Source organism: Microtus pennsylvanicus, chromosome 3 (assembly GCF_037038515.1).
Source record: "Microtus pennsylvanicus isolate mMicPen1 chromosome 3, mMicPen1.hap1, whole genome shotgun sequence".
Taxonomy (NCBI): Eukaryota; Metazoa; Chordata; class Mammalia; order Rodentia; family Cricetidae; genus Microtus; species Microtus pennsylvanicus.
In genome coordinates this window covers 3,178,452-3,203,135 of record NC_134581.1, presented here as the reverse complement: position 1 = coordinate 3,203,135, position 24,684 = coordinate 3,178,452, and the positions used below count along the sequence as shown (strand labels likewise).

The 24,684-nt window shown below is 52.5% G+C and overlaps 1 protein-coding gene across 1 annotated transcript in view; it reads right to left on the bottom strand.

Annotated features, from left to right (window-relative positions):
- Window positions 1–24,684, bottom strand: part of Ulk4 (unc-51 like kinase 4) — a 315,649-nt gene that overhangs the window by 135,325 nt on the left and 155,640 nt on the right. The window contains exon 32 of the mRNA XM_075964113.1: window positions 4,259–4,364. Within this exon, the coding sequence (XP_075820228.1) occupies window positions 4,259–4,364 (106 nt within the window). The remainder of the gene's footprint in view (window positions 1–4,258; window positions 4,365–24,684) is intronic.

Here is a 24,684-nt window from a genome sequence, read left to right as displayed (position 1 = left end):
ACTCGCTCTGAAAATGAGTCATTTTCCACTTCTCAACAACAGGGCTCTGTGCCTTGGCTGCTCCCTGAGGGCTGGTAAAGGCTCACTCAATTAGGACCGGAGATGACACTGTCTCCCCGAGTCACTCAGCTGCGGCTTCCCTTCCTGCCTCATCCTTCCCTTCCTGCCTCATCGTGATCTTCACGTGGTCAGATGTCAAACTTACAGGCTCACTGGCTTTTACTACTTACCTTTAAATAGTTATGCTAATTTCAGTGATTATGCATGGAAATTTACATATATTATCATTTGACTTTCAAAACAAAGCCTTGGAAGTGGCGCCTGTATCTCTAGAGGGATGAGACTTTGGAGCATCTCATGGGTAAAGCTGCAGATACCAGATTCAACCCGACTTCACCCTCCAGACCATGCTGTCTTCTCGGATGTGCATGTGAGCATCTCACGTTTCCTGAACTTGTGGATACATGCCGTCTCTGAGGGAAGACAGCTTCAAATGACGGGCTTTTTGGTAGCTCCTGGGAACCCACCGAAGGCACATCTGCCTGGGATCTTCCTCCAGTGATCCCATTCTATTGAGGATTTCCTTTGCCAATTCTCATGTTTCAAAATCTATTCCACGCCAGGTACCATGGGACATCCCTTTGATTTCAGCACTCAGGAGGCAAAGGCAAGTGGATCTCTGAGTTCAAGGCCAGCCTCATCTACACAGTGAATTCAGTGAGCTCCAGGACAGCCAGAGCTGTACAGTGAGACCTTGTCTCAAATTAAAAAAAAAAAAAAAGAATGGAAGAGGAAAGAGGAAGCTTGTGGGTGGCTGACAAAATAACTTTGCTATTTTAGATCACTGGGGACCCAAAAAACCTGGCCAAACACTGAGGAACTGGGCTCTGGCAGGAAGCCACTCAAATGCCATCAAGTCATAAAGAAGGGAGCACAGTTTGTTGATTGACAGGTTGCTGTTGGCACTTCGAAATAAACAGAATGAAAGGAGGGGAGATATGGCCACCGCTCCCAAACACGGATGGGTAGGTACCATCCCAGCCAGCTGGGTAATAAAATTGATAACACTTGGGGAGAAGGGTCAATTAGAGGAACGTGGCACATGTTAGCAATCATGATGGTCGTCAAGCTTCCAAATGCACGACATCGTACACATAGTAGGTGCTCACAGCTGAGGAGAGCAGTGCTGGGGTTTGTATACCTGCACACACCAAGTGGGCGGACTGCACAGCATATGAGCACGTCTCACCAGTGTTAGGTGAGGGATTGGCTGAGAGATAAAGGGTTACCATTGTCCAAACGCTACCTTCCCTTTCCAACTGACTCCTTCCTTCTTTCAAACCTCGTTCCATTAGACAGGTTTTCACAGCGATGCCTGGGACAGACCTGGAAACAAGCCAGTGACTAAATAAGCAGCTCCGAGAAGAGCGGAGGGGACAGCAGGTGCCACAAGCCCCGGGGGGCTCTTCCTGCCATCTAGTCTCCCTAGATCCGCAGAGTTCCCAGGGACTGAGTAGCAGGTGCCACAAGCCCCAGGGGGCTCTTCCTGCCACCTAGTCTCCCTAGATCTGCAGAGTACCCAGGGACTGAGTATGAAATGGAGACCAAGTAGGAAGTCCTTCAGCCTGAGAGGAGGAGGGGCTAAGACCACAACAAAGAGCACCTGGAAAACGGGTGAGACACAGGGACACAGGTAGGGATGGGTTTGGGGAGTGGCGGGAGCCACAGTTGATCTTGTCCACCCTGCCCATGGGCACTGCCTGGCATGCAGTGCCTGGCACATGCACCACGCCATGGCTCTTCAGCCTGTTCCCATGCCAACAGGGTTCCAGAAAGGCTGGCCCAGGAAATGTCAGGCTCCCTCTCAGAGGGAGGCTATGAGTGCTTCTTGGGGAGCCTGGCCAGTTTATGGAAAAGTGATGGCTTCTATTGGGTTTTCTATGTGCCGGCCCTTTGCAGTGCTTCACACCCCTCCAATGGCTTAACCCTCCAGGCGGTGGGTATGTTGTCACTGTGCCCATTGCAGAGGTGAGCACACAGGCGCAGACACTAGGTAGACAGTGATGGAGGCGGGGCTGAGATGTGAACTCAGGCAGTCTTCACACCAGCCCTCGCTGCTCCGCCAGTTTGCTGCCAGTGAGCCTGGACGCTATCTGTGCTTGCAGGCAGCTGTGGAGACACTCTGCTCCCTCAGAGAGTGCTTCTGCGCAGGTCTGAGGAGAACTGTCCCAGGCTGGGTGATTAAACATTTAATACATCTGCATAGCGAAGACTTCTAGAAGCTTCCAGAAAATGTGTTTTAGAACACTAAAGGATTTTCTCAGATTTCACTAACCACCAAGGAATAACCTTACCTGTCCTCGGAGACCAGTTGGAAAACAACTACAGCTGCCTGCTATAGCGCCATCACCGGGTTAAACACGTGCATAACAGTTACTCTCTACAGCAGGGCCCGGAGATGGCTCAGTGGCTCTAGCCATGTTCTGCTCTTTCGGGGAACCTGAGTTCAGCTCCCAGCACCCACACCAGGCAGCTCACAATCGCCTTTTAACTCCAGCTCCAGGGAGTCGGTGCCTCTGACGTGTGAAGGCACCTGTACTTATGTGCACGTACCAACAGAGACAGATGGGATGCACATAATAAAAATAAATCAATTTTTAAAAATTAGACTAAACCAGGCCTGGTGGCCAATCTGAAATCCCAGAACTAAAGAGACTGAGGCAGGAGGATTGCTGCAGGCTAGAGCCAGCCAAAGCCACCTGGCAAAGGTTGTTTGTGCCCCAAGTGCGCTCATTGTGTCTACTAATAACAGGTCCACTAGCCCGTCCGGTGAGTTTGTTTGTGAATCAGGGTCTCACATAGCCTGGGGTAGCCTGGAACTCACTACGCAGCTGATTCTCCTGCCTTCACCTCCTAAGTGCTGGGGTGATAGGCACATGCCACATGGCTTTGAATGCTATCCCTAAAGGAGGATAAGAAGGTTGTCACGTGTGTGGTTTCTTTATTCTTATGGCACCAACACTCTCGCAGTGATTTTCTGGTCTTTTGAGTGAACAAGATTTAGAAAGATTAATATAAACCTGGCCAAAAGTAAAACATCAGTGTTTTGATTTCTAAGACTCCATGAACCGTCGAAGACAAAGGATTTCTTGAGATGATTGTTTGGAGGCACTCTGTTTTGTTTTTGTTTTCTGCTTCGGTGGCACTGCGCTGTGTCGTGTAAATCCATTACCCTCACAGCTCTGCTGGGAAAGGCAAGATGGCATTCGGCTCCATTATAGAAATGTCAGGGCACAGGGATGAGCTCAAAGTCAGCTCCAAATGCTAATAATGCTGATATTTCTCAAATAAGCCAATAGTCCTACTTTGTTTTTATAATAATTCCCCCCCTTAAATGTTTCATTTAAAAATGAAATGTTTAAGGAAAAAATACAGCAAAACCACTGAGTTACAGATTAGCATTCAAATCCAGCAGCGGATGGAATCCCAGGCCATGGGTGGGGAGGTGGAGGTGGCAGGAACTCAAGTTCATTCTTAGCTATCAGAGTACTTCCGGTGACAGCACTGCTGGGGCATTGGGGTCAGATGGTCCCCAAACCCCCAGGCCCTGGTCCCATGACACTGATGGCCACACACCCTGCCCCTGCAGGGCATCTGGACCCCAGGACACTGACAACAGCCCACTCCCACCCCCCGCAGAGCATCTGGACTCACGTTCTTCCTTCTGGGTCATCTTTACCACCTGCAGACTGGGCAGCAAGACTCAAAGCCCAGGCCGGAGGCCACAACCCACCCATTCTGATTTATGAGCATTTCCTCATGGGGCTTGAAGCGGAGATCCTCTCTGTCCTCTGTAGGTTCCTTTGCCTGGCATTTTATCTAAAGCTGCCTCACTCTGGAAATAGCCCACGCTAAACAGACGAAGCTACTCCTACAGACAGGGTAAGGTACTGCCATGGTAAGAAACCGACGTAGTAGCTATTTCCCATGCCACACGACCTTGGCCAACATTTCTCACTGGAGGGTGATGCATACTTTTCTTAGGAGGGGAAAGAATACTAGAAACACTTGAGCATCAAAATAGCTCTGTCACCTGGGAGTGAAATCTCGCCACTGTGGCCAATAATCTGAGTCAATGTCTAAGACTTACCTGTGAGGCCAAGTCTAATAGCTACCTCTGAGGGGCTGGCCCAATAGCTGTAGATGGTTAGAGCACCGACTGCTCTCCCAGAGGGCCCAGGTTCAAGTCCCAGCTTACCCTGTTTATAAAGCAGCTGCATGTTTGTGCCTTTGTACGCAACCAGATTGTTGAGCAATGCAATCACGCTCTGCATGGTGTTACCCAGAATGCTCTCCTGATGTTCCTGCAATAGACCAGAGAGAAATACTATTATAGCCTCCTCAAGACAACCACCTCTGTCCGTCATTCTCCTAACGAGGCTGAAGGATTCCCTGTCTGTTCTGTCACGTAGCAGGTCCAGAGGGAAGGCCCTGCCCCCAATCCCAGGAGGCACTGGGGCCTGTGGTCAGCCTCTGTGCTTCAGGTGGGTAGCACTGGAGAAACCAGACATCAAGCATATGGAGCTTAAGACACACACCTGACAGCAAGCTTGAGACCATGACAGGAAAACATCCGTTAGATGAGCGCTCCCGTCACCTTCCACTCAAGCCCTGCGATGTGTGCAGCCATGTTGGATGTGATGGCCCTATCCTTGCTGAAGTCCAGTGTGCTATGTGGAGCTCTTAGGGGGACTGACTTCCTCACTGTGCAACATCACGTGGAGGATAGCCAAGGTCCCGGGAGTGTCTGGATATAAGGCCATATTTTCTTATTTTATTTTTCTGTTTGGTTGGTGGGTTTTGGTTCTTCAAGACAGGTTTCTCTGTAGGTTCCTTTGCCTGGCACTTTATCTGAAGCTGACTCACCCTGTAGGCGAGGCTGGACTTGAACTCACAGAGCTCTGCCTGTCTCTGCCTCCTGAGTGCAGGGATTAAATGTGTGCACCACCATCACACAGCTGATGGCTATCTTCAGTCTTCCAGTTTCATGAACGGCTGCTTCTGGGGGCCAGAGGGTCACGAACACAACCAGCGTTTCTTACGCCACTTTGCCATTCCTTTCTTAAAAGCTAAAACCATCAACTATAGCTGAGATTATTACATCTCACATAATTCAGTGGAAAAGACGAGTTTTAAGTCCGGGACTGATGTGAAGTGGGGATGGACACGCTAGGCTTGGATTCACACACAGTCACTGATCACAGATGCTTCTAGAATCCTGGTTTCCCTACTACAGCTTCAGCTCTAAGCATGTGCTAGAAGCAGCAGGCATGCCGGCAGAGGAGGCACCAGGCAGGGCTGCCCCTGCCCCCACCCCACTCCACCTCACCCCACCCCCACGTCTATGTCCCTTCCCATGGCCCCCACCCCCACATCCACAACCCTTCCCACACCCTCCCGCATGTCCACATACCTTCCCACGGCTCCACCCCCAACCCCATATGTCCCTTCCCACTCACTCCCCTACCCCCACGTCCACGTCCCTTCCAATGGCCCTCACCCCCACATCCATGTCCCTTCCCCCTCTCTCTCATACGCATGAATCATATTTGGGAGTTACTGACAGTCTATGTTGTGACAGGTGGTGCTCTGGGAACCAGGGAAAGACGGGAACAGGTCCCCTCATCCTCACAGACACGAACCTGGGACAACAGCAAGATCAGTAAATCATGGCAGGTGCCAGAAAGAAAGGGGACACTGAGGAAAGTGCTGGCAGGGCAGCCCTAGGGGCTGCGCTGCTTTAAATATGGTGGCTAGGAAGAGGGCCACTGAGAGGCAAAAGTGGATGGAAAGGTGTTCCTTTCTAAAAGCCAAAGCATCTTCAAATTCCCAATTATCATTTGAAATGAACTTCCTGTTGGGTAGGAGCATGCAAGCAAGCTCCCTCTGAGTTACTCTGGTCACATCTCCACCCCCACCATTAACACCTTACACACACACACACACACACACACACACACACACACACACACACACACGACAGGGGACACGAAAGGACGACACCAATGTCACCTATTCTACCACACACATGCTTTTTGTACTGCTATTTAGTGTCCGTTTCCAGGAGGGCAGCCACAGACTTGGCGAGATTTTGCCAACAGAACTTTAGAATCCGTTTCTCTCAAACTCCTCCACTTGAGCATCTACACCTTGGCCCAACTTTGTGACTTTGAGTTTTCCTAGGAACCATCTACAAGCCCAAGTTTTGGAACCCGTTGCTCTCCAGCCCCACAGAGTACCCTCTTCTGCCTTCTGGAGGCCTCTCTCAGCCCCGCTCCTCACACTCAGGTCGGCCAGACTCAGGAAAGCCTTGTCCGGAAGTTTCCATCCCATTTAATGACCCAGGTTCTGCTCTGAGCTCGGAGTCCCAGGTCCACGGAACACTGGCATTTCCTGCTCCTTCCTGACTGGGCATGACTGTGACCAGTCCCTGGCCAATTAACTGCACTTGCTCAATGCTTTAAGGGTTAGTGAGGCTGTCAATGGTGCCCCTCACCCTGTCTGTGACTTCCAGCTGCTGGGGATCAGAGAAAACAAAACAACAACAACAAAACCATGGGCGGAGAAGCCAGGAGCTTCTGGGGAGACATATGGTTTCCTGAGCTTACAGAGCACAGAGGGTGCCTGTGACTGGGAGATGCCCTCTGGGCTGACCCCTCCCATGGCATAGAGCTGCCCGACTCAATGCAGGTTCAGTGGCACCGTCTCTGAAACACAAGATAAGGTGTGGGTTTTCCAAGTACCAATGTCTAACACCGATGCCAGAGGCACACATTCACAAAGCGCCCCTGGGGGGATGTCCACAGCCCAGTGTTTCCCTGACACCAGCTTAAGTTGATGAATCTCATGGAGGTGGCTGCATGCACCAGCTTCCACCCGACTACGCTCACGATCGGTCGTGAAGAAAAGGTGATTAACAAGAGCCAAGACAACGCAGCGCGCCGTTCCTGATAGAGTAACTAATGATACACGGCAAAGCCGCTCTGTGGAAGAAAATGGGGCCAATCAATCTTTGATTTGGGTCCTTTTTGAAAATGACACAGCCACTCCTTGTTCACAGGCCAATCTCAATGAAGATGCATCTATCAGTATGCAAGTACTCATGATGGGATGCACCTTTTTAATCTCATTTTTATTATTTTTAAAGCCATTGTCTCATTATCAGGCCAGGAGATCACAGCGGCGCTCAGCTTCTGGCCTCCACACTGGGATTCCAGGAGGGAGGGGTCTGCCGTGCGGGGCTGAATCTCTCTGAAACTGGAGATCCTGCAGAGACCAGCAGTGGAGGCCTTCCTGAGCTGTGGACCAGTGCTGCTCCTGGCCAAAGTCCTCCATCCACGCGGCAGCCAGGAGGCGCCAGTAACACGGCAGAGTGAAGGCCTCTGCCAGCCACACTGCTTTATCCAAGGTCTGTGGCTCGGAGAAAACACCCTGGTAGCACACGCTCTCACCAACTTTCGGGGCCTGGGGGAGGTACTGCGCATCAGATAGGAGACAGCACTTGGTGCGCAGTATAAAGGGGAGATGCCCAGCTCCATGACACTTTGGAGACAGTCCCTTTCTGTTCTCAACTCCATGGCCCTTTGCAGACAGTCCCTTTCTGTTCTCAACTCCATAGCCCTTTGCAGACAGTCCCTTTCTGTTCTCAACTCCATGGCCCTTTGCAGACAGTCCCTTTCTGTTCTCAACTCCATGGCCCTTTGCAGACAGTCCCTTTCTGTTCTCAATGCTGTTCAACACTGTTTTCACCTTCTTTATTTCCAAAGTCATCACAGACCCTGAACCTCACATATCATAAAGTGAGGACTTTCTAATAACTGTGTTCTAGAATTATCTTTGCTTGCTTTTTCAACTATAGGTAACGGGCTTCTACATGCAGGGGAGCAGAGTCCACAGACTGTTCCTCTGCTCACAAGGAAACGCTAGAGCAGCTAAAAACCTCAGGAAACACGAAGCCACCCGCAGGGCCACAGGGAAGCCCAAGTCTGGGGTAAGCCCACCCCACTGACATGTGTCAAGATGAGTTACTTGGCCTCTTAGATTTAATAAGGTTTGTTCTTGTTCATTAATCTCTTGAAGTCAGTGCAGAAGATCATCTGGGGAGGAGAACATGGCAGTAGGTGGGCACCTCGGGCACTCGGCGGCGCTGCTGCCAGGAGACAAGGTCCCAGGAACTGGGGCAGACTGGGAAGAGCTGGAGGAGGGGGTGGGACCGGTCAGGGCCCAAGTCACCACGGGTTGCTCCTCAGGGTTAGGCCTTGCCCTCCTCCATATATGTGCCCAAGTTCCAGGGTGAGCGGCAGTAACAGGACACAGGGCAGATCATTTTCACCCCTCCTGCCCCCCACCCCGTTACTATGGCTCCTTAGACAAAGAGGGAGCCTACAGCACTGTGCTCTCCTTACACCTAGGCAAGCAGGGAAGGAAGGGACAGGCAAGCACACGGGGGCTTGCAGTCAGTCTTGGAGCATGATGGGGACGGGCAGCCTTAGGACAGAAAATAGCACCACGGGAGAGCCGCGGCCTACCCGCCACGGCCTACCCACCACAGCCTACCTGCCACAGTCTACCCGCCACAGTCTACCCGCCACAGTCTACCTGCCACAGCCTACCCGCCACAGCCTACCTGCTACGGCCTACCCGCCACAGTCTACCCGCCACAGCCTACCCGCCACAGTCTACCCACCACGGCCTACCCGCCATGGCCTACCTGCCACAGCCTACCTGCCACAGCCTACCCGCCACAGCCTACCTGCTACGGCCTACCCGCCACAGTCTACCCGCCACAGCCTACCCACCACAGTCTACCCACCACGGCCTACCCACCACGGCCTACCCGCCACGGCCTACCTGCTACGGCCTACCGGGCAAGGGTCTCATCTTGACATCTCATCTCACCCTTACAAAAGCCGATGGGGGCAGTGGTGACCAAAGGGAGAAGTGACCATGACCGAGCACCACCTGCCACGCTCCATGGCAGCAAAACTGGAGTTCAGTCTGCGTTGCCGGTGGCCGTGCCCCTGTACATGTACCATCAAGACAGGTTATACAAGTGGGCAGTCAGGTCAGCTAGCGCTCGGAGTGAGCCATGTGCCCACGCCTGCAGACCTTTCAGGTTATCTGAAAGGAGGAGAGTCGTGACGTGGTCATTCATACCTGTAATCCAAGATCTTGGAAGGAGAAAGATCACCCAGAGTTCAAAGGTTAGGCTGGGTTACACATGAAACCCTGTCTCAAAAATAAACTCAAAGCAACCTGGATCTGAAGTACAGGAGGGAAGGAACCCAGGACTACTGATTAGGGCCACAATGGGGCCCCGTGCCCTCTCTCCCTTTATACTACAATGTTCCTAGCCTCCACTGCCACCACTAAGATCTTCTGGTTTTCAAAGAGCCCTTGGCATTGAGTCCTAAACTCTAAGAATATTTGTAATTCTTAGTGGTACAGTGCAGAAAGAATAAACACATCACCCAAAACAATAACATGCAGACTAGAGCTGCTGCTAAGAGTCACGTGTTCAGACGCTGGTATTGGCACGAGCTAACGGACATGTCAGGACACTGGGCTCAAGAGAGAAGACACTGCAGCAGCGCGCAAGGGGCAAGCCTAGTGCAGCTGAACGCAACTGTCCCCCTCTCTCCACAGCCTATCGGTAAGCATGCTGGCACCATTTGTGCCTGACGCCACAGGGTGGGGCATTTAATAAAAAGAACACTGAGGGTGCTGACCGAACACAGCACTTACTAGTCCAGATAATTAGAACCAAGCAGCAAAACAGTGTTGGCATCACAGATGAAACGCCACAGAAACACGCAGCCTCAGCTAAGGAAAGGGGAGGGCACTCAACCTGAAGCATGCATCTTTCCCTAGGAGCCTCAGTGCTCAGAGGAAGGCTCTCTAGTGTCAAGGGCACAGCAAGGAAGCACCAGGAACAGATGCCCAGCCCTGCTGAAGCTGCCACGGCAGGCTTGCATTGCACCTCCTTGTGGTGTCTGAGCCACTGAAGGACTTCAGTGTCTCCATTAAGAAGTCTGATGAGTCCATGGCCACGTGTCCACAAGGAAAGCACAGACGCAGGTTAAGGGTTTACTTGGGAAACGGAACGGGAAACACAACATAACAGCACCCAGTCTTTACAAAGGGGAGACGCGCCTGACACAGCACGGGCAGACACAGAAGACGTGTTAAGTGCAGTGAGCTGGACACAGAAAGGAAAATGCCACACACGGGATGACTCGTCTCCACTGTCAACCTGGCTGGACCTTGAGCCACCGAGGACATGCCCTCTCAGGGTGTTTCCCTAACACCGAGGAGGGAAAACCCACCTGAATGTGCAGGCAGCTCCATTCACGGGTGGGGTCCCAGGCCGAGTAAAAGGGGGACAGCCGAAAGCCAGCTTGGAACTCCATTCCTCTGTTTGCTGATACAAGTACAACACGACCAGATACCCCATACCCCTGCCCCCATGCCCTCTGCCCCATGGACTGTCCCCTCAAACAGAGAGCCAAACAAACCCTCCCCTTCCAGAAGCTGCTCCTGTCGGGCGCCTAAGCAGAGAGGAACACACAGTGTGAGCCAGAATTTAACAGAAAGCAACAAACGAAAGCTCACACAGGACCTAGGCAGAGTGATTAAGAACACCAACCCCAGGAACACAGCTCTGACTCAGACAACATGCGCGTTCTGTGCAATGCATGTCTAAATGACATGGGATACCCGTGTACCACCCACACTTCTACGGCGGGTCCAAAGCGAGGCTCCGAGGACGCGACAGCCACCACTTGCTTCCCTTTGCAAACATTCTGGCTTCTGGTCAGACCCCTGTTCTTTGAAGCCTGGCCCTCTGGAGGTGGTTGTTACAGCAGTGACCCCCGAGATGTGAAGCCTGGACCTCTGGAGGTGGTCGTTATCGCAGTGACCCCTGAGATGTAACCCCTGAACCTCTGGAGGTTACGGCAGTGATCCCCGAGATGTGAAGCCTGGTCCTCTGGAGGTGGTCATTACGGCAGTGATGAACACATACGTGGACAAGAGACATTTTGCATTCAGCGGATGGCTTTTCAAAAGGTCCACAGCTCCAGCGCTAGGGACTCTGGCCTGAGGCCACCCTTCACCTTCCTGTTTCTTCCATACTCAGCCCAGTGTCCCTCTCTCCATCTGTCCATCGCCTCCTCTCCAGCCACAGGACTCCTAAAACAAAGGCCCCGCCTCCATCCCTGCAGCTTTATCATCAAAGGGACAAGCTGGGATGAAATATTAATGTCTACAGGAACCCCAAAGTCCTGTAGATCTGTTTGTGTCCAGAGCCCTCGTGGGACTTAAAACCCTGAGAAGATGGAAGGCTGGGGTGTCAGCAGGTAGAAGCAAGACATTGCTCTTATGCCTTCAATCCCAGGGACCTTTTTCCTGAGGAACTGGAAGTCCTTCTATGACTCAGAGTCACACACCAATCCCTGGGGACAGGAGTAGGAAGGAGGCAAAGCCCAGGGAGACTCCAAGGTCAGCTGGTTTAAAATCAGCTCAGTTGTTCACCTCATAGAGGCAAGGGACTCCTGGGAAGAGAGGGCAGGGTTTGGGGCTCCTTGTGGGGCTGTCCGGGGTGTAATGGCAGAGGCTTGCATGCCTGCCTTGGCAGCTGCTGAGCCAGTGAGGAAGTGGCTGAACAGCTCCTCTGCTAACGAGGACAGAGCTTAGGGTGCTGAGTGGGTTCAGACACAGGCTGGGCAAGGGTTAGAGAGTACCCAGACCTGGGCTTTCCTCTCATCCGGAGCCAAGGTGCATGGTGCCAGCGCCTTGAGAATCTGTAGATGTCAGATGAGCGGGCACCATCCCCACTTCTGATTACAGATGAGGAAGGAAATGAACACAGAGGACCTCGAGCAACAGCAAGCACCAATTACCAGGAGTGAAGCGCTCCACCTGGCAGAGCAGGAAGGCGGCAATGAACTGATACTGTTGCCAAGTCATGGCTGGCTCACCCCAGGATTCCAGCCCGGTTCCAAGGCGGTGGTGGTGCTGAGGTGGCCTTTCCGGCAGGTTAACTGTGTCACTTGGCTCCCAGCCTGGCACATTCATGTCATTTGGAGTTCTAGCAGCAAGCTCCCATGGCCCTGGCTCCTGATGGGTTTGCCGCGGGCGCATCATGGACCATGGCCAAGACTGCTCAGGCAGAGAACTCTGGCAGCAGAGCCTAAGGGAAGCCGCCAGGTCCAGTGTCCCCGGGGATGGAAGGTGCCTCGCTTATCTATCTTCCTGGAGTGTTGACAGACCAGCTTGGCCCGCAATGTGCTGAGCTAAAGACCAGTCTGAAGCAGAGAGGATGAACCAGCAAAATGCTAGTCTGTACACGGCTCCTCACTTTCTCCTCCCCCTCACCCCATAACTACTAAGAACAGTGAGGGTCTGTACACGGCTTCTCACTTTCTCCTCCCCCTCACCCCATAACTACCTAAGAACAGTGAGGGGCAGGGAGATGGATCCCTGGGTAAAGGACCTGTTGCACAAACACGAGGAACAGAATTTAATGCCCCAAACCCACATAGAGATGCTGGGTGTGGGGCACCCACTTGTAAACCCAGTGTTGAAGAGACAGGCCTTGGTGAGCCCCAAGACAGTGAGAGCACCTAAGGAACAATGCTCAGTATTGACGTGTGGCCTTCACAAGCACACACATGTATCCTTATCCATACAAACATGCACATGTGTGCATATATATGCACAATTATAATAAAATCATGACAAAGTCTTCACAAACTAATGTCTTACATTACTAAGTTCTCATATTACTTTCCTGGGTCAAGCCAGGTGGGGAGCCAGGGCTCTGAGACATCAGTGGGAACCGCCCGACTCTTCAGCATCTATTCTGGGATGAGTAGCCATTGTGGGCGGGGCCACATGCTGAGCATCCACAACCTATCTCTGTGCCCATCTTGTCCCAGCCCTGCTTCTGCATCAAAGCGCTGGTCCAGCCTTGAGAAGCTCTTTGATCTCAGAAGCGGGGAGGACAGGAAGGGACGGCTTTGGTGATTCTGCATTGCCAACCACTATGTCCCCAAACCTGAGGCTCAGCTTTAACAGCACGGCAAGAGCCCGATTAAACTTCCTCCATTCAGGTCATAGAGAAAACCAGAAATCAAAATGCGAGTCTAGAAGAATGTGAGAAACAGGGGAGCAGGATGTAGAAAGGCCAAGGAAGGAAAAAAGGAGCAAGGGTGCAGGGGGGGTCAGATGGTCTGGGAGGAGGCCCAAGGCGACATGGTAGCCATGTAGCTCCTACCGTGGCTGACTGCTGGGCGACCCCCACAGTGGGAGAGATGGGGAAAAGTCTCTTGCCCCTGAGTCTCAGCCTTGCTTGGCATCTGTCTAACATTGCCTAAGCCGCTCCACAGAGCGAGGGAGAAGAAAAGTATGGTCTCTGACCCCTTCACCTGCAGACATTCTCGTTGGGGATTTTCATCTCTCATGTTCTTTCTGCTGAAGTGTTTGTAATGTCGGGATAATTCCTCCATTACAGGGCTGAGGTGTAGTTCCCCCACTGGACTGGGGGATGCTGCAGCTACGCAGGCATGAACATGGCCCAGAAACCCAGATCCCCTCAGTGGCCAAGGCCGCTGTGAAAACAGCTGCTCTCATGACTGGTGTCACACGTCCGTAATTCCAGCCCTGGAGAAGGGGAGACAGGAGGACTGTGGTAAGTTCGGGGCCAGCCTCTGCTCTGTGGAGTTAGCCTGTTCTAAAATAAGTAAATCTAAGAAATCTTCTTAAAGAAATGCATTTTAAGAATATGTCTTGATGACTTCTCTTGATTGATGGACCACGTGCAACCATATTTGCCAAAAAATGCTTTCTTACCACCACAATGCTCTCCACCCCTACCATTAGGGGAGGCCACAGAGCCACCACAGGGCCACCATAGGGTCACCGCAGGGTCACCGCAGGGTCACCGCAGGGTCACCACAGCACCACCGCAGGGCCACCACAGGGTCACCATAGGGTCACCACAGCGCCACCACAGGGCCACCACAGGGTCACCGCAGGGTCACCACAGGGTCACCACAGCACCACCACAGGGCCACCACAGGGTCACCACAGGGTCACCACAGCACCACCGCAGGGCCACCACAGGGCCACCACAGGGTCACCACAGGGTCACCACAGGGTCACCACAGGGTCACCACAGCACCACCACAGGGCCACCACAGGGCCACCACAGGGTCACCACAGCATCACCACAGGGCCACCACAGGGCCACCACAGGGTCACCACAGGGTCACCACAGCACCACCGCAGGGTCACCACAGGGTCACCACAGCACCACCGCAGGGTCACCGCAGCGTCACCGCAGGGTCACCACAGGGTCACCACAGGGCCACCACAGGGTCACCACAGATTCACCACAGATTCACCACAGGGTCACCACAGGGCCACCACAGGGTCACCGCAGGGTCACCACAGCATCACCACAGGGCCACCACAGCATCACCACAGGGCCACCACAGCATCACCACAGGGCCACCACAGCATCACCACAGGGTCACCACAGCATCACCACAGGGTCACCACTGCACCACCGCAGGGTCACCACAGGGCCACCACAGGGTCACCGCAGGGCCACCACAGCATCACCACAGGGCCACCACTGCACCACCGCAGGGCCACCACAGCATCACCACAGGGCCACCACAGGGTCACCGCAGGGCCACCACAGCGTCACCACAGGGTCACCACTGCACCACCGCAGGGTCACCACAGCACCACCGCAGGGTCACCACAGGGTCACCGCAGGGTCACCACAGCACCACCACAGGGTCACCACACCCCAGTGCCACCACAGGGTCACCACAGCACCACCGCAGGGTCACCACACCCCAGTGCCACCACAGGGTCACCACTGCACCACCGCAGAGTCACCACAGGGTCACCACAGGGTCACCACAGGGTCACCACAGGGTCACCACACCCCAGTGCCACCACAGGGTCACCACACCCCAGTGCCACCACAGGGTCACCGATCCCTCTGCCCATGGATCCCGAAGACTGGTAATGCTAGGAGAGGGTGTGGCCTCCCCTGGGAGGACCGACTCATGTGGGAAACAGAAGGAGCCTGAGTCGTGGGAGCAGAGAGGGGACTGGTCCCTAGGAGATGCTCTCACTTTAAAGACATGCCTACACCACACCACGCCGCGTCTATGCCACACAGTCCCCAGCCCCAGGTGCTTTTGTTGCTAGACTGTCTTTTAAAGAGTATTTGACTCTGAGCCGGGCTGTGGTGAGGCATGCCTTTAATCCCAGCACTAGGGAGGCAGGGGCAGGTGGATCTCTGTGAGTTCGAGGCCAGCCTGGTTTACAGGAGCTAGTGCCAGGACAGGCTCCAAAGCTACCCTGTCTCAAAACACCCCCCCCAAAAAAAGAGTAATTGACTCTGTCGCTCAGGCACAAGCAGCAAGACAACAAACAGGCAGATTCCACACAGTTTTGGAGAAATTAGATTCACATCTTTCCTCCTGCCCCTGGTCTCCCCTCCCCTCCCTTCCCCTCCCCTCTGTCTCTTTATTTTTTCAGACAGAGCTGAAGTGTCATAGGGTGATCTTCAACTCTATCCTCCCAAGCGCTGGGAGACTATGAATATGGTTTCAGGGCTGAGCCTTTTCATTTTGCCGTGCCCTGAGCTCAGCATGATGCAGGCTCTGTTATCTCAGGGCTGAGGAGGCCACCAGAGAGAAAGACACAGCAACAGCCCAGTCAGCATCCCTGGGTCACTAGGGCAGAGTGGGGGGAGACACATTCAGGGAGCTAGAAATGCATGCTTCCAACGTCAGGGACAAAGAACCATTCTCCTGCAGTGGTTATAACATCCAGCTGCCTGGTGTGCCAGTGGCTGCATCCATGTGTGCCAGTGGCTGCATCCAGGTGTGCCAGCGGCTGCTGCATCCAGGTGTGCCAGCGGCTGCATCCAGGTGTGCCAGCGGCTGCATCCAGGTATGCCAGCGGCTGCATCCAGGTGTGCCAGCGGCTGCTGCATCCAGGTGTGCCAGTGGCTGCATCCAGGTATGCCAGCAGCTGCATCCAGATGTGCCAGCGGCTGCTGCATCCAGGTGTGCCAGTGGCTGCATCCAGGTGTGCCAGCGGCTGCATCCAGGTATGCGGCTGGGAGTGCACGCCAGACTGCAGGAGCAAGGAGGGAGCACTGTGGTTCACCTTGGGGACTCCACGGTTCTCTTCTGCCATCCATCTTTTGATGCCAAGCCCAAATCAGGGTCTTCCCAAATTATTTCCAAGGGGAGCCATGGAGAGAGGCTAACTACCATTGGACTACAATTGCTGATGAGCTTTGTGACAATGGTCCAGTCAAACAATTTCCCTGCCTTGATGACTCCGTGTGAACCGTGGCAAGGATCAGCCACATACAAGTTTCAATGAGTGTGTACTTGTGTTCCACCCTCCCCCTTCTGAGGATACACAGAGACCAACCTAAGAGCAATGTGAAGTTGTGAAATAAAGATGAAGTCCTCGAAACCGTCATCATGACACGGCCTGGGCAGACTTGGAGAACAGCGTCAATGCCAGCAGGCCCTTCCCAGGGACCCCCACCCTGACATCCAAGCAGTGCAACAGGGATACCAGCCTATCTGTGCTCCCTTCCGTGCAGCCCAGCAGAGTGAGCAGAAGCCTCACATACATACCCATGTGTACACAAATATACACCGGTACACATGCACACATGCATGGGCATTACACACACGCACACCTGCAGATCCTGCCTCCGCGTCTCTCCACTTCAAGGCAACAGACTTCTTTACAAGTTCTAGCCCCGTTCTGTCACTTCCCAGGCCTTAGAACCAGGATCAGGGGAGCACCACGGCCTTCAGACCTGGAATGTTCCTGCCTGCAGCCCACCCACTGCAGCCTGACTCACCAGTGGCCTCTCGCCTAAGAATCCTGCTGATTTGTGCTAACTTCCAACTTCCTCACACAAACATGGACAGGGCTAGAGGGAGAGGGAGAGAGCAGCATTGCTGAGTCACCGTGCCCGTCACAGGGTTTTATAACACAGAAGAGATGCTGAGCGTGGGCAGGCTAAGCCCCGTGTAAAACTGTGCTCTAATGCCAACACTGCACACTTAGACCACACCCATCATCCACACACAGACAAACCATTGCAGAGGGAAATGTGGGTACTTCTTGACTGTTTTTCTGAGGGAAATGTGGGTACTTCTTGACTGTATCTTTTTTTTTGTTTGCTTGCTATTTTTCTTATTTTATTTTATTGAGCTCTACATTTTTCTCTGCTCCCTTCCCTGCCTCTCGCCTCCCCTTCAACTCTCTCCCATGGTCCCCACGCTCCCAATTTACTCAGGAGATCTTGTCTTTTTCTACTTCCCGTGTATATTAGACCTATGTGTGTCTCTCTTAGTCACTGTTGTCTAGGTTCTCTGGGATTGTGATTTGTAGGCTAGTTTTCTTTGTTTTAGGCTTTAAAACCACTTGTGAATGAGTACATATGATAATTGTCTTTCTGGGTCTGGGTTACCTCACTCAATATGATATTTTCTAGCTCCATCCATTTGCCTGCAAATTTCAAGATGTCGTTATGTTTAATACCTGTGTCTCTGTGTGGCTATGTGCACACAGGTACTGTGCTGGAAGAGTCCAGAAGAGGGCATCGGACCCCCTGGATCTGACTTTACAGGTGATTTGACGCTGCACAGGGTAGGTGCTGGGAACTGGCTCAGGTTCTTTCCAAGAGGAGGTCATTCTCTAACTGCTCAGCATCTCTCCATCCTGCTCATCTTCCTGAGCCACCTGCACCGCCAGTCTTCTCCCCTCTGTGTGCACAGACACCGTGCCCTCTCCAGTCCACATAACAAGCAGTGCACAGCAGACCCTCCAGACTCCACACGAGAGCCCCAACCTGCACTCGGATGCAGACAGATCACAGTCTATGCCATCAAGGACCTGGCTTCAGATCCAAGCTCACCCTGCCAGCTATCTTCTACAGCTCAGGTCACATTTCAGCTGGGATTGTCCCCAACCCCTACTGAAAAATTAGCCACTAGGGCTGACCTAGACTAGGAAATGTCAAGACAGCCGCCATGACTGACCTAGACTAGGAAATGTCAAGACAGCCGCCATGACTGACCTAGACTAGGAAATGTCAAGACAGCAGCCATGACTGACCTAGACTAGGAAATGTCAAGACAGCAGCCATGACTGACCTAGATTAGGAAATGTCAAGACAGCAGCCATGACTGACCTAGACTAGGAAATGTCAAGACAGCCGCCATGACTGACCTAGACTAGGAAATGTCAAGACAGCAGCCATGAATGACCTAGACTAGGAAATGTCAAGACAGCCACCATGGCTGGCCTAGACTAGGAAATGTCAAGACAGCAGCCATGAATGACCTAGACTAGGAAATGTCAAGACAGCCACCATGGCTGGCCTAGACTAGGAAATGTCAAGACAGCAGCCATGACTGACCTAGACTAGGAAATGTCAAGACAGCAGCCATGACTGACCTAGACTAGGAAATGTCAAGACAGCAGCCATGACTGACCTAGACTAGGAAATGTCAAGACAGCAGCCATGACTGACCTAGACTAGGAAATGTCAAGACAGCCGCCATGGCTGACCTAGACTAGGAAATGTCAAGACAGCAGCCATGACTGACCTAGACTAGGAAATGTCAAGACAGCAGCCATGAATGACCTAGACTAGGAAATGTCAAGACAGCCGCCATGGCTGGCCTAGACTAGGAAATGTCAAGACAGCAGCCATGGCTGACCTAGACTAGGAAATGTCAAGACAGCCGCCATGGCTGATCAAGAGATGCACCACTCCACCCTGCTCTTAGGTCCCAGCAGACTTGCTTAAGGCCTTCCCATTCCTGCAGGGTAATGGGGTACATAGTGCTGCAGATTAGGCGAGGTGAGGCTAGAGTGAGCCTAAAGCTCTCAGGCGGGAGCAGGCCGTAGTTCTGCACAGGCAGAGACAACAGACACAGGAATGAAAGAGGTTGTGGGAACTGCACCGGCTGTGGCTCTGCAGTCGGGAGCACACAGGTATGTTGCAGCAGAGAGACTCTCAACCTCACCAAGCCCCAACGGCCAGCTACCTCAGATCCCCCACACTGGGCTCAGGATTCTGGAATCCATACTAAACTTTGACTTTGAGTAAAAAGTAATGCCTAGAGCTTGGGAAATGGCTCAGGGGGTAAAAACACTTGCAGCGAAAGCAAAGGGCCCTAGATTCAAAGCCCTGGAGCTTACTGAAAAGCTGGGAAAGGCTCGCGTGCCTGTAACTCTTGGAGGGGACGGCACAAATGCAGGTGGATCTTGGGAGCTGGTTAGCCAGGCAGTGGGCCAGAAGCAGTCAGTCCTCAGGTTCAGTGAGAGACTCTGTCTCAAGAAATTGGGGGGGGGGGAGCAATAAAACGTACCCAGTATCAACTCTGGCCTTTGCATGTACACACACACACACACACACACACACACACACACACACACACACACAACAGTGCCTAGAGGATCAATGGAGTTCAAGACCAATGAGAAACACACTGTTGCCATATTAGGAAGCAGTCACATATTCTTGCACCTTCTTCTGCCCTGCATGTCCCACTGGGCTCTGGACGGTGACATATGAAGAAACTCACACACACCAGGTCCTTCCCTCTACTTGAACAGTGAGAGACCTCTCCCCAACTACAGAAAGCCAAAGCCACATAAGGGGCCAGATTTTTCTGGAATGTTACTCAAAGGTTTCCGTTCTTAAGTATTCTGCTCTATCAAGTTCTGTGAAACAGGAAGGACCGCTATGGTTGCTGGTGGATGCACGTGGTCTTGCGGTCAAGTCTAAGTCTGCTGTGCTGTGCTTAAGACTGGAGTCCAGAGGGGTCTGCGGAGCGTGGGGAGCCTCACTCGACAGTGAGGCTGGCTCCTGAGCTGCACCTTCCTCCTCTGAAAGCTCCTAGATGAAGACACATACAGCCTCCAGGAGATGAGGTGAGAATGAGCAGGCTGGAAACTCAGGCGTAAGGCACAGCCATCAAAGCGCAGAAATGAAAGGCACAGAACAGCATTAGTGACTTCTGTCCTAATGGTGCCCCAGCCTCCTGTGTGCCCAGAAATACCTAAGAGATGTGCTGAGACAGGACGCCTAAATGAGGTCTCGGGGAAGATAATGGAGCCCTAATGATGGAAATAGTAAGAAAATTAAACCCCATCATGTTCCATTAAGCGCACTCTCAGCTCCCGTTTCCACTAAATTATTTTACTATGATTTTGCTTCTGCCTCTTGAAATAACCTTTCATGGTGATTTGATTTGCAAGCACAAATAAGGCCCATTTATATTCCCATGTGAGCCCCTGCGAGATTAATAAGAACGGATGGATGCCCAGGATCTCACTGTTCTGCAGTTGGGGAGGGGGTATCTTGTTTTATATTTTTATCTGTATGAAGAGCATTGCTCCACAGTTACAAGCTCAGCTTGCAGGCATGACAAACCTGCTGGAGAGACACCTTCAGCAAGTCAGCTCCTTCCTCCCCCACCTATGCTGGTGACCTGTGTTTCCTGGGACCTCAAATCCTCAGCCTTTAGCCCCGCTGCTCGCTGGTAAACGTCGGTCATGTGTTTCGTGCTCATACCCAGCAGGGTGTTGCAGCACAGCCATCTAGACACACGTCCCCAGGGACAGCAAGGTGGACGGCCAGCAGCCATGCACTGTGCCAGGGGCGTACAAATAGAGGCAGCTACAGAGGGACAAGAGCGTAGCCCTCCTCTGCTCCACAGCGAGCATGAGCATCTCCAAGCAGGCAGGAGATTTAAAGCTTCTTCGCCCAGGATGGTTCTTCTGGAAAAGCTTCACAATGAGGGACTTGTGAGGACACAACTTCTAGATTCTAATCCTATGAGAAGCAAGAAAGCACAGCGTCCAAGTGCACGTGGTTCATGCCACGCAGCACAGCACAAACGGTAACTCAAATACCACGTGTTGCAAGAACCTAGACATCTCTGGGGAATGCCTCCATAGAGTAGCCTGTAGACAAGTCTGTGTGGTACTCTCATAATTAGTGATTTGTGTGGGAGGGCCGTGGGAGAGCTCTGCCCACTGTGGGTTGGGCTGCTGGTCCTGGGCTGTATAAGAAAGCAGGCAGAGCAAGCCAGGCGGAACAAGCCAACAGTAAGTAGTATTCTCCCAAGGCTTCTGTTTCAGTTCCTGTCTCCAGGCTCCTGCCCTGAGCTCCTGCCATGGCTTCCTTCAGTGATGGAGTGTAACCTGAGAGCTTTAAGATAAATAAAAAAACGCTTTCCTCCCCAAGTTGCCTTTCGGTCCGTGTTTATTCACAGCAACAGAAACCAAACTAAGACAGAGGAGAGCTAAGAACACAATCCCACGCTTCTCAGTAATATCAAAAAGCAACATGTGCAGAAAGACACCTGAGGAAGGAAAGACTTACACATCACAGTTTCAAACCAGGGACGGGAAGACGTTCAGTGGCTGAGGCTTGGGGACAAGCTGCTGAGCTAGACAGGCCTGGATCAGCAAGACCTGGGTTCAACTCAGAGAACCCTGCTGCAGCAACTAAGGTGGATGTATGTCTCCTGAAATTAACCATGTCCTATACACACACATTCCTGTGAACATGTACACACACGAACACACATGTGTACACACACATGCATGAGTGAGCACACGAGAAACAAGAGAAATCAGAGATTTCTGGATAGTCTATGTTCATTATTTAGAAAACCTGACATGGTCAAATGTCCACACAACCCCAAGTGATTAAAGATTCAATACAATTCCTACCAGAATCCCAGGGCTGTAATCTCTAAAAGAGCATGAACATGGATAGGGGAGAGATGGAAGGAGAAGAAGGGAAGAGGGAAGTAGAGGTGAACATTATTTAGACAAGAACAAGGGCCACCATGAGACCAGGCTTGCCCTCAGCACCTGCCAGCCCTGGGACACTGGAACAGTGGGTTTGCTCTGGTAGAAGAAAAAGAGTTGAACAAGGCAGTGGAGTCTGAAGATCCCCTTCAAAGAATAGGAGCAGACAGGGAGTCTCTGTGTGTCTCAATCCCAGCACTCAGAAGGTAGAGGAAGACAGCCCTCAAGTTAATGCAGCAAAGCTGGCTGGTCTATAAAAACAAAAAGATGCAGGTGACTTTAACCAGATCCCGTCTCAAAATAAAAAGTGAACATTCTTCTGGAGACAGCTCAGCAGGAGAGTACTTGCCTGGGAACTTCTCCCACTACACATGCGTTACGGAAAGACTATATATCAGGTTTTCCAGCACTGGGGTTGGGGGCAAGAGGAGGTGTTGGCAACAGGGGGCGGGGTGAGGGTTGGTGAGGTGGCCAGAAACTAGGCAGGACAACCTGAGCCACAAAGTGAGAAGACATGATGGATACATGTGGATATGTGTGGAATATGGAAGTATGCATGTGTGGTGTATGTGGAAGTAAAATGGACATACACAAATATCCAACTACATAAAGTGGATGACGGGATTACGGCTGACTCACTGTTACATGTAATCTTACTGTGTTAAAGTTAAAACCTTCCTTTTCATTTAGACAGAAAAGAGGAGGTGATGTGGGATTCCCCTCTGTATGCTGTGATTCCCATTGATTAATAAAGACTTTGGACTTATAGCAGGGCAGAACAGAGGGAGGCAGGGAAAACTAAACTGAATGTTGGGAAAAAGAAGGCAGGGTCGAGAGAAGCCATGCCCCCCCCCCCCCCGAGACAGATACCAGGGACAGAACTTTACCCAGCAATCCACAGCCACATGGCAATCCACAGATTAATGGAGATGATTTAGTTTAAGATATAAGAGTTAGCCAGAAATACATTTAGGCTATTGGCCACATAGTATTGCAAATAATACAGTTTTTGTGTGATTATTTCTGGTCTGAGCAGCCGGGAACAAACAAATGGTTTCCTTCTACAGAGCAGAGCTCAGTTGTAGTGGCTCTCCATGAGAAGAGCAGGATTGCTATATCCTGCGGGAAGATCATCCCCAACTGCACCCCAGCTGCAGGTAGCCTCGCTTCCCGATAAGCAAGGACACCTTTCCTCCAGGGCTGAGCTGTCCTATTGTGGTTCTACCCTCCAGAGCTGTGCTGTTGCGGCTCTCTACCCCTCCAGAGCTGTCCTGTTGTGACTCTACCTCTCCAGAGCTCTCCTGTTGTGACTCTACCCCTCCAGAGCTCTCCTGTTGTGACTCTACACCTCCAGAGCTGTCCTGTTGTGACTCTACCCCTCCAGAGCTCTCCTGTTGTGACTCTACCCCTCCAGAGCTGTCCTGTTGTGACTCTACCCCTCCAGAGCTCTCCTGTTGTGACTCTACCACCTCCAGAGCTGTCCTGTTGTGACTCTACCCCTCCAGAGCTGTCCTGTTGTGACTCTACCCCTCCAGAGCTGTCCTGTTGTGACTCTTCCCCCTCCAGAGCTGTCCTGTTGTGACTCTTCCCCCTCCAGAGCTGTCCTGTTGTGACTCTACCTCTCCAGAGCTCTCCTGTTGTGACTCTACCCCTCCAGAGCTCTCCTGTTGTGACTCTACCCCTCCAGAGCTGTCCTGTTGTGACTCTACCCCTCCAGAGCTCTCCTGTTGTGACTCTACCCCTCCAGAGCTGTCCTGTTGTGACTCTACCCCTCCAGAGCTCTCCTGTTGTGACTCTACCACCTCCAGAGCTGTCCTGTTGTGACTCTACCCCTCCAGAGCTGTCCTATTGTGACTCTACCCCTCCAGAGCTGTCCTGTTGTGACTCTACCCCCTCCAGAGCTGTCCTGTTGTGACTCTACCCCTCCAGAGCTGTCCTGTTGTGACTCTTCCCCCTCCAGAGCTGTCCTGTTGTGACTCTTCCCCCTCCAGAGCTGTCCTGTTGTGACTCTACCCCCTCCAGAGCTGTCCTGTTGTGACTCTACCCCTCCAGAGCTGTCCTATTGTGACTCTACCCCTCCAGAGCTCTCCTGTTGTGACTCTACCCCCTCCAGAGCTGTCCTGTTGTGACTCTACCCCCTCCAGAGCTGTCCTGTTGCGGTTCTACCCCCTCCAGAGCTCTCCTGTTGTGACTCTACCACCTCCAGAGCTGTCCTGTTGTGACTCTACCCCCTCCAGAGCTGTCCTGTTGTGACTCTACCCCTCCAGAGCTGTCCTGTTGTGACTCTACCCCTCCAGAGCTGTCCTGTTGTGACTCTACCCCCTCCAGAGCTGTCCTGTTGTGACTCTACCCCTCCAGAGCTGTCCTGTTGTGACTCTTCCCCCTCCAGAGCTGTCCTGTTGTGACTCTTCCCCCTCCAGAGCTGTCCTGTTGTGACTCTACCCCCTCCAGAGCTGTCCTGTTGTGACTCAACCCCTCCAGAGCTGTCCTATTGTAACTCTACCCCTCCAGAGCTGTCCTGTTGTGACTCTACCCCCTCCAGAGCTGTCCTGTTGTGACTCTACCCCTCCAGAGCTGTCCTATTGTGACTCTACCCCTCCAGAGCTGTCCTGTTGTGACTCTACCCCATCCAGAGCTGTCCTGTTGTGACTCTACCCCTCCAGAGCTGTCCTGTTGTGACTCTTCCCCCTCCAGAGCTGTCCTGTTGTGACTCTTCCCCCTCCAGAGCTG